This window comes from Kogia breviceps, chromosome 12, assembly GCF_026419965.1.
Source record: "Kogia breviceps isolate mKogBre1 chromosome 12, mKogBre1 haplotype 1, whole genome shotgun sequence".
In the NCBI taxonomy this organism is placed as follows: Eukaryota; Metazoa; Chordata; class Mammalia; order Artiodactyla; family Physeteridae; genus Kogia; species Kogia breviceps.
This window is the reverse complement of record NC_081321.1, coordinates 83,671,567-83,682,101: the sequence shown is the minus strand read 5'-3', so window position 1 is coordinate 83,682,101 and position 10,535 is coordinate 83,671,567. Positions and strand designations below refer to the sequence as shown.

Genomic DNA, 10,535 nt, shown 5'->3' with positions numbered 1-10,535 from the left:
AAGATGCCCTATGTTTATCCTTTTGGCACATTACAGACACCTTAGAAGTGTGAGAACGCTTGTTTGAGATATAAACAACATCAAAACACAAATTCTGAAGTTCATGAATGTTTGAACATTTGATTCCTATGCCTTATGCTATAATATTTCTAATCCCATAATTACAAATTAAAAAGAGCATGGGCTTTCAATCCTGGGTTTGAATCTTAACTCTGCCACCTACAACCTGTGTCACCCTTAGGTAGATTATTTAATCTGAGATGAGATTCCTCATCTGTAAAATAATGCGTTTTAGGAAGCTCAGGAAGACTATGAGAATTAAATAAAATGTAAAGCATAGGATAGATTCTTTCTCCCCCCTCCCTTCCAAATGTATTGGGCACTAAAGAATATTGCTTCTACGTCAAGTGTGTAGAGAGGCAAAAGATATGGTTGAACAAGATAACGCCAAATTGTTTTCCAAAGTGGTTTATAAGAATGCCCTTTCCTCCACCATGCTTGCCAACATCTGGTATTGTCAGCCTTATAAATCTGAAGGGTTCAAAATGGAATTTCATTCTGATGTTAATCTGCATTTTCCTAATTATTGAGGCTAAATACAGGAGGAGTGACTCAAAGAAGTATTTAACAACTAGACATAGCTGATGCAGGAGGACCCCTACTAGTCCAGGTATTAGTCCTTTAATTTCTGGTGTGGGGAGACATGGAGTCTAGGGACTCATATAGCCAGGGTGGCACTTGGGGGTCTCAAGATAGTGACTACTTACTAACCAGTACATAAGTACTTTAATATTTAATATTGGTATAGCCATATTTGCTAAATGTTGAGGTTTAAGGGCCATTTATATTTCCTCTGCAATATCTATTTCTCTCTTTTGCCACTTTTCCTACTGTATTATCTTTGTTGATTCATAGTTATTCATTATATAGCCTGGGTGCTACTAATCCTTTATCAGTATATGGTACATACTATGTCCCAGTTATATCTTTTTGTAAGTAGACGGTCTTAATTTTAATGAAGTAGAATTTATCACATCGTCCCTCCACAGACAGCACTTTTGGTCTTATTTTTCATATCTGAGAGGGCAAGCCCCTCACCCTATTCTCCTTTTTTAAAAGCATCATGGCTATTCTCGATTTACTATCTTCCATATAAATTTTAGAATCAGCTTGTTGGGATAATATGAAGAACTCCTTTGGGATTTTGCTCAGATATGCATTTACCCAGTGGGATCCAACTGGGGATGAACTAGCAACTTATGATACTGAATCTTCCTACTCATGAACATGGTTATACTTCTCCATTTGTGCAGATCTTTCTTAATGCCTTTTGATAAAGTTTTATAATTTCCTCCGTAAAGGTATTGCAAATCATTTGTTTGATTTATTCCTAACTTCTCCATGTTGTCTTGCTATTTTAATGTGTATTTTTAAAAAGAAAAATACATTTTAAGCTCTTTATCACTAGTGTCAAATGCTTTTTAGACAGTGAAGATACAGTAGTGGTATGAAATATTTTAATTAAAAATAAGCATGAATTATATTAAACTGTATAATATACAACCTGTGACAAAGTTTAAATTAAATAATAAAACCTATGATTTTGGACCAGCAGATACACTAGAAAGTTCATATTTCGGGGTAAGTTGGGACACTATTAGCACAGGGAGCACTTTACTCTACCATTGCTAAATCCTTCAGGCTGTGGCTCTTTTGTCTCTTGGCCTTATAGCCTGGACGCAGGAACTCGATCTTTCTCTTCTTTGCTTCACTTTTATTTTTGTGTTTCTTCAGCTTTTTCTTGGCAGCGATATCAGGATTAGTTACAAACTTGAAAAAAGAATAGAAATGTTATACTACTTTTAAAGTAAATGTTAAACCAATAAAAATCAAATGCAAAAATGGACCATTTTGTTCACCTTAAACATCACAAATGCAATACACGCCCATTAAAGAAAATCTGGAGCCCCAGTTATAAAGTCCCACTTCTCAAAGACATCCAATTCCTCTTTCCTCCCTCGGTAAGTTTGACACACACGCATGCACACACCCCTGGTTAAAAATAGTTAAGCCTAATGAACATGCCATCTTTTCAAAGAGCAGGCCTACCTCCAAAGCCTTCCTCTTTTTCCGGAGTGCCCTTTTCTCAGTAGCCTGTTTCTGTACAGAGGCAAAGGCTAAGGAGAAGCTCTCGAGCCCAACCAGCTTTTTCAGTAATTCTATGATTTCCTGGGATAGATTCTTCAGCGAAGGATCTAATCACACACACAATAATAATCAAATACATAGGAAAGGACACATTTGAATATGTACAAAATTAACAACACACAAAATTTAAACTCCTGAGGCTTTATCACTTTTATCACTTCAACATTAAACACTGATCTAAAACTAGCCTCTTTGCTTCTGAGATGGGAGAGCAAGCAGAAGTGCCGGACACAGCACTGAGCCACACCTCATCCAGGATGCAGCAAGAGATCAGAGACCATGAAGCAACTTCCCAAGGGAATCCCAGCTCAGAAGACATCAAAGTAATTTGAGAACTCGACAAATGTTTTGGGTTACCTTTATTAACCTGCTCAGCTCTGTGCAGATGGGGGCAAAGAAAGGTAATTGTGTTTCTCTAATTCCCGGGTCATAGAGGCTTGGCTCTGGCTGTAACCTCTTTTTTTGGATCAAAGACTCCTTTGAGAAGCTGACAAAAAACCATATTCTCCCACCCTTCCCTGCCTCCTCTCTCCCAAATGCAAATACTCCAGGATTTCTGCATTCCATTTCAGGAAAGCTCATGACACCTACTGTAGATTGCAAGTTTCTTGAAGATGAGGATTGGGCCTTTTCCACCGCTGAACCCTTATTTAGGTACTCAATAAATGTTGGCTGAGAACCAAAGTCAACCTGACCTCTAAGAAGGAAACTCTCCAGGCTGTAGGACTAAAACAGCTTCTGTTTTGACATTCACTTCATTTTTGTTTTATTTTAAAATTCTTAACATCCACTTTACTGCCTCTCTTTCCAACCCCTAATTCCCACTTTTCCTAATATCAAAAGAGATAACTTAGGATCAGTGAGGGAAATGTACCAAGTGTACCAAGCAAGAAAAAAAAATTGGAAAATTTAAAATATTTGAACTAAAAACTTTCATATTTTTGCCTTGTAATTTTTGAGAATATAATGACATTTGTTCATTACTTTTCACAGCACTGTGAAGTTTAGAACCATCCCAAATTATTTTTCTTTGAATATTTAATCTATGCTTAGGAGTAAAACATCATCTTTTAGGAGAGAAACATTCACTCTTAGACACAAGAAAGCATATAGGAGAAGACAGTCAAAAATAACACAAATATGCCTTATTTGCTTGCTATTACTTGTCTTGATACCTAGCAAGTTTTCTTTCTTAAACTCTGGCAGAGAGGGAGGACAGAAAGGAAGAAGGAAGCATTCAGGAGAGAAGACAGGAATCCTAACATGCAAGTATTCAGAAGAGAGGCCGCAGAATTACCCTGGTCCGAATAGGTGCTGTTCAGTTCTCGGAACAAAGGAGCTATGATCACTGGGAGGTATGGCTTCACCTTGTCTATTCCAAGATCCATTGCTACAGCTCCGAGAAACTTAAAGATGCATGTTCTCTGAAAGTACAGATCATTTTTCTTTTATACGTGCAGCTACACAGAGTTAATTTAGAAAACAAGGTCTATTGGGGGGCAGATGTTATTGCTGCAGTTCTGGGTTCAAAAGTTCCTAGGGACTTAGGAGGATAATTAAAATCATTAAACTACTTAAAAAAAAAAAAAAAAGACTACTTTCAGTCATTCTGCACATGCATCGCACCTTTAAGGGGTTTCTAGGTGAATAAGCAGCTTCCAGTTTTGCGATCCGGGACAACTTCTGTATCAACCACAGCAGTGTGGCTGGCTTGCTCTGCTCTTCCTTCTCATCTGCACATGCCTTGTGTTCTTCTACATCCTCTCTGGCCATGCCATCACCTAAAACTTCCTCTTCTTCCATGGCTTCTTTTATGTTACCTTGCTTATCCCCAGAATCAGGTTCCAGTAAATATAAGACTTTGGCTACGAACAACAAATTCTTAACAACCTTAAAAAAGGGGGAGAGGGGAAGGGTAAGAATTGGATTCTGATTTTGCAGAAGCTAACATAGGTATCCTACAATTAGAAAACAGAAAACTGGGTATTGCACTGTTAAACTGATGACTGAGCCTTTTTTTGGATTATTCTTCGGTTTACCTTACAGTGTGTCCAAACCTATTTCCATGTAACTTTTATCCATTTGGCCTACTTCTATTCTTTAAGGTTCCACTGAGTAAATAATTTCATTCTGGACCATCCATTTACATTTTTCAAGAGAGCTTTGATCCTCATTCCATTAAATTCCTTCATCCATTCTTCACCGAAATAACAGTTTCCCTTTATTGATCCATTTACTGAGCACTGACTAGTTGCCTTGTATACAGCGTTCCAATTCAACTTTAAAATATCCCTATTAGGTACTATTATCAGGAGAGAAAACCAAGGCTCAGAGATGTTAAGTCTCAGCCAAAGACAAAGTGAGTGGTCAGTCAGGATTCAAAGGTCTTTATTTTATTTATTTATTTATTTATTTATTTATTTGCGGTACGTGGGCCTCTCACTGTTGTGGCCTCTCCCGCTGCAAAGCACAGGCTCCAGATGCGCAGGCTCAGCGGCCATGGCTCACGGGCCCAGCCGCTCCGTGGCATGTGGGATCCTCCCAGACCGGGGCACGAACCCGTGTTCCCTGCATCGGTAGGCGGACTCTCAACCACTGCGCCACCAGGGAAGCCCTCAAAGGTCTTTAGAATTCCAGCCCAAGTTCTTAAACACTGAACTCCTCTTTCCCGCATATACCATCTGATCCAATTGCCCAGGGGTGATTTTTTAGTCTTATAATAATGGACCCATTTATTGAGTCCTAACTCTACGACATCCATGAAATCTCTGACGTGGGTATTTCACACCCGTTATGTGAAGGAGGAAACCAAGTTGAATTTGATTTCCTTCACCTTCCTGGCAACTCTGCTAGAGGAGCTGTGTAACCAAAGTTCCCCCAAATGTGGTACTCAGAATACCACACACTGTCCAAGGCTAGCCTGGCCATCAAGAGTTAATGCCAAGATTATCATTTCCTTCTGGAAGCTGGGCCTGCATGAGGACAGTACCAGATTTGGAGGCCTTTTCTCCTTGTGGGAGCCACTTCACACTGTTAACTCACTCTAAAATTAAGGTGAAGTAAAATCCATAATTTCTTTCAACCTCGGCTGGTACTAGGAAATCTCTTCCTACCTGTCCCGAGTTTGAAGGGTTTGTCATCCTCTATTAAAACTCATATTGTGAAAAAAAAAAAAAAAAAAAACTCATATTGTGGGCTTCCCTGGTGGCGCAGTGGTTGAGAGTCTGCCTACCGCTGCAGGAGACATGGGTTCGTGCCCCGGTCTGGGAAGATCCCACATGCCGCGGAGCGGCTGGGCCCGTGAGCCATGGCCGCTGAGCCTGCACGTCTGGAGCCTGTGCTCTGCAACGGGAGAGGCCACAACAGTGAGAGGCCTGCGTACAGAAAAAAAAAAACAAAAAAAAAACCCCAACTCATATTGTGTAAGACCCCACCCACTGTCCACCCTGGCATGATTTCTTTGGCCTCACTTTGCTATCCATTGAATAGCTATCCATTCCCTCCCCAACCCTGCCATTTAAAAAAGTGAGAGAATTATCAGTGTTCATGGCATGCCACCTGAGATCACTCTTCAGATATAACATTCACCTAGTTTCTAGTGCCCCGTCCCTTAATCTACATTGCTCTGTTGTTCATAATGGCTCACACGGGATGTGGTCAAGTGCTTTGCTTATATCTAGATACCACATCCATGTCACTTCATCATCTATCAGCCCAACTGTTCTATCAAGAGGAAAAAATAAAATGGAGCAGTAGACCAACTATTCAAAAGCAATTTACATTTACTGCACAAATGCTTTCTTCTCCATATTTTACTTAGAATTAATTTTATATGAAACTACATAAAGCTTTTTAGTGATGCAATCATTTATCTGCCTTCTGTTAAGAACAGACAATTCTCAGACCACACTGTAGCATGAACATTATTGCTTTCTCTTTCGCTTCCAGGGATAAGGGAAGGAAATTCAATATTACAGTTTAATATAAAAACAATCAATCAGGGACTTCCCTGGCGGCACAGTGGTTAAGAACCCCCCTGCCAATGCAGGGGATATGGGTTCGAGCCCTCGTTCAGGAAGATCCCACATGCTGCGGAGCAACTAAGCCCATGAGCCACAACTACAGAGCCTGTGCTCTAGAGCCCGCACGCCACAACTACTGAGTGAGCCCGCATACCTAGAGCCTGTGCTCTGCAACAAAGACAAGACACCACAATGAGAAGCCCACGCGCCACAACGAAGAGTAGCCCCCACTCGCTGCAACTAGAGAAAGCCCGTACAGAGCAAGAAGACCCAATGCAGCCAGAAATAAAATAGATTAATTAATTAAAAAAAAAAAACCCAAATCAATCACTGTCCTTCAAAGCTTCAGTTGCAACGTGGAGTAGATATGTTAAAACTGAAGATGAAAAAGATAAACAGCCAGCCTCCCACTGCATCATCTTTATTGGGAATTTTAAACGGAGCCAGGAGTAATCCCAGTATGGACACCAGAGTCAATTAGATACATATGCCTAATTGAACAGGTATTTAAGTGTTTGTTTATATTTCACTTAATTCCCCAAGATTTAACTAGGGAAAACCAAACCAAACCAAACCCAAAACCAAATGTAAGCTTATTCCTATACTGTTGGTAGAATAGGTCCCTTCTATTTAACCGGGAGGATTACAATACTTACCTGCTCTCCTAGAGACTGATCCAAGAATTTGGAGTGCAACTGATGGCAAGAGGCTAGGGAGATACTTTTCATCTGTGAAAAGAAAACGGACATTGACAGTCACAGTGCAGGGTATTTCTGACTGTTTTTAAAAACTCCAAGTAACTATAATGATACAACTAAGGTAGGAGGTTTTGCTCTGAATGACCACCTGTGTAGACCTGGAGAGGGAAGCTTCATGACCAGAAACTGTGTAAATGTTCCCTTCTATTTGCCATAAGAATTTTAGCTCAAGGACACGGGGAGATATAGATCATGATCCTTTAGATTATTGGCAGACAACTTTACAACATTCAAATACTTTCCCCCCCGTTTTCTTCCCTTCCATTCTCTGCTCATCCAATGTTTCTGGAGATCCCACTATAAGGCAGGCGTTGTGCTAGGCCCTACGAAATCGGAGACAGATAACACATGGTCCCTACCTAACATTTTCAGGAACATGATCTCATTAAGTCATCAACAAGGTTATGGAGGCAGGACAGAAGGAGGCAGGACAGACAGTATCTTATTTGCCAGTATTGATAAATAACTTAAATATATAATGGAAGATAAATATGCTAAATAAGCAAATCAAAAGTCTGACTAGACCAATGGTCTAAAAATTATCTTTGAAAAATCTTGGCCTTGAGGGTGACCCCTCTCTAGTTACTAACACTCCTATGGATCCAAGTTATGTGCATCAAGTTGCTGACTGGAAGAGTTTATCCCAAGGCCAACCCCAAGACAGTTACAGGAACCAGAATGAACATCTCATGTAGATGAGGGAAGGAAAGAGTCTTAGAGAAAACTTACCTTTTCGTCAAGGTCACTTGTTAGGAAGCTGATTGCTACAGGTTCTGAGAGTTTCTTTTTAGTTTTTTTGACATTCCGTTTTCTGATAAGTTCCTCAGGTTGGCAAGAGGCAAAGAGCAATCCAAAAATCTGGGCTGCGGTGAGCCACACCCAGTTGTGCGGATGTCTCAGATGAGAGTGCACGTGACCTAAGGGGGAGCCAAAGCGCATCCTCAGATGTCAAGGTTTTCCTGACTCTGTGGTGGTGAGCGTGACTAATTCAGGCGTTTCTTGAGTATCTATTACGTGCTTGGATTTAGGAATCAAAGATGAACAAAACAGCCCCTGCTTCCCGGAAGTGACATGGAGAGACTGGAAGCAACTAGAGAACCAATTCTACCACGGTAAATGATACGAGAGAGCTTCGAGTCAGCCTGAAAACAGACCAGTTCCATAAGAACTAGCTGAAGACTCAAGGAGATAAGGTAGCATTAACAACTACAATTTCTAAACTAAAATTAAGGTAAATATATACATGGGTACATACTCTTTTCTCATAACTATTGAAATCAGTGGCTCCAAGTAGCTGACTGGAAAGGTATCATTTATTGAGGTGTTCTATGTGCCAGGCGTAGGCTAAACGTGTTACTCATACTACCTGATTTAGACCTCACAACAGTTCTGTGAGGTTGGAACTGTCGTTCCCATTTTATAGTTCCAGAGGGAGCTAACTAACGTGCCAAGCTGCAACAGGCAGAACCAAGCCTGGGCCCCAGCTTAATCTGGCCCCAGAGCTCATATCCTTAAACATGACCCCTTAAACTATCTTAAGGATGAGCCATTAAAGATCGTACTCTTACGCTACAGGGCCATTCTCCACGATACCACACTTGGAAAGTACAGTAGAAAAGCCTTGTGGTAACAGACTGAAATTCTAAATGAGCCGTTTCATATCTGAGTTTTAGTCTCTGCTGCTTTATTTCATGAAGATGGTTTTACTTTTTATTCTATATGACTAGAGGTTCTATATGAACCTTTGTAATTATCTCAGTGGGGTCATACCAGAGTAGGCCATGTAGTAACTTAGTAACTGGATTATTTCTCATAAAATCATATGAGTTCTCTTAAAACAAGTGGGTATTTAAAACATTCATTGCAATGTCTATTTCCTACTGATTAATCAAAACTAAAACGTTAAATTAAAAATTCCAGAATCTTATTTTTCATTTAAAGAAATGAATTTTATTTCATTTTATTTTATTTCATTTAAATAATATATAACTTAAATATTCCCACAGAAGTGAAACGGTTTAGTAAATTATGGCACATTTATATGATGGATTATTTATAGCCATTTAAAAGGATAGCTACTAAGTATGTTATAGTACTATAATATGACTACTTAGGTATAAACAGGATATAAAAGTTTACATGGAATTATGTAACCTCAAAAAAAACCCAAAACCTATGGTTATTTGACAAAAGGAAGACTGGATGGAAATGTACAACAAATAATCATCAAGTAGCAAGAAGGACTTTGGGAAATTTTTTCCTTTCTTTTACTCCTCCATAATTAATATTCTTTCTTATTTATAAATGAAATATATTATTTATGAGGATACATATATATATACATATATTATTTGTTTGTTTTTTCCCCCAGAAAGAAGTATTTTCACTGTAATCAATCTGCAAGGGCCTTTTAAATCTTTTTCTCATGGACTTTCCCCTTGATATTATATATTTCTAAAGTGTTTATTTCTAGATTTAAATAAAAAGGAAATACTTACTCCAGATTTTACGCAGAGTCTCAGAGGGCTTGATAAACTGAATAATATTACATCCCTTGATGAGTTTACTTAACAGTGTAAGAAAACTAAACAGAAGGCGATCTGCAGCTTTTTCTTCAGTCTCTTCCATGATCTAAAATTAGGAGGGATGTTAAATCAATTAAGACAATAATTGCAAAGTATTTGATGGACATTTTTACTCCAGGATGTACATCTATACCAGGGTTTCTCAACCTAAACACTGCTGACATTTTGGGTCAAATAATTCTTTGCTTTGGCAGGCGACCCTGTGCACTAGAGGATGTTTAGCAACATTCCTGGCCTCTACCCACTAGATGACAGTAGCATCCCTGTACCCTCCAGTTGTTTTTGTTTTGTTTTGTTTTTTTGCGGTATGCGGGCCTCTCACTGTTGTGGCCTCTCCTGTTGCGGAGCACAGGCTCCGGACGCGCAGGTTCAGCGGCCATGCCTCACGGGCCTAGCTGCTTCGTGGCATGTGGGATCTTCCTGGACCGGGGCATGAACCCCCGTCCCCTGCATCAGCAGGCGGACTCTTAACCACTGCGCCACCAGGGAAGCCCTACCCTCCAGTTGTGACAACCAAAAATGCCTCCAGACATTGCTGTCTCCCGGGGGGCTTAAGAAACTTTGATCGTCATATACTATGGAAGATAACTTACTTTAATCTTCACTTTAAAAAGATAGAACTACACTGAGTTCTTGCTTTTATTAATAAAAAAATTTTTGAACACAAATAATATTTAATCTATTAGCTATACCACCTCAAGTAAAACTATTAAAATAAGCAAGAGTTTTACTCCCTGGCAAATAACTTACATTTGTAAAGTTTTCAGGATCAATTTCCTTTTCAATCACACGGAGAACGGTTCCAAGTCTTCTCTCAAAAGTGACTCCTTCACTTTCCACAAACAAGCCACAGATCAGGGCAGCTAGCTGTCTATTTAAGCTCTACCGAAAAGAAAACCATCACAAGACAATATCAGCACAACTTGGGAAGCTGTTTCCAAAATTGTAAAATGAAGGTGGGC

The 10,535-nt window shown here is 39.6% G+C and overlaps 1 protein-coding gene across 1 annotated transcript in view; it reads right to left on the bottom strand.

The window, feature by feature from the left end:
- Positions 1 to 1,504: 1,504 nt before the first annotated feature.
- UTP20 (UTP20 small subunit processome component) overlaps positions 1,505 to 10,535 on the bottom strand; it is a 96,794-nt gene continuing 87,763 nt past the window's right edge. Inside the window, exons 55-62 of the mRNA XM_059081891.2 lie at positions 10,324 to 10,455; positions 9,487 to 9,619; positions 7,718 to 7,905; positions 6,887 to 6,958; positions 3,835 to 4,098; positions 3,506 to 3,632; positions 2,110 to 2,255; positions 1,505 to 1,830 (exon numbers count right to left, since the gene is read on the bottom strand). Coding sequence (XP_058937874.1) covers positions 1,675 to 1,830; positions 2,110 to 2,255; positions 3,506 to 3,632; positions 3,835 to 4,098; positions 6,887 to 6,958; positions 7,718 to 7,905; positions 9,487 to 9,619; positions 10,324 to 10,455 — 1,218 coding nt within the window. The 3' untranslated portion in view covers positions 1,505 to 1,674. The remainder of the gene's footprint in view (positions 1,831 to 2,109; positions 2,256 to 3,505; positions 3,633 to 3,834; positions 4,099 to 6,886; positions 6,959 to 7,717; positions 7,906 to 9,486; positions 9,620 to 10,323; positions 10,456 to 10,535) is intronic.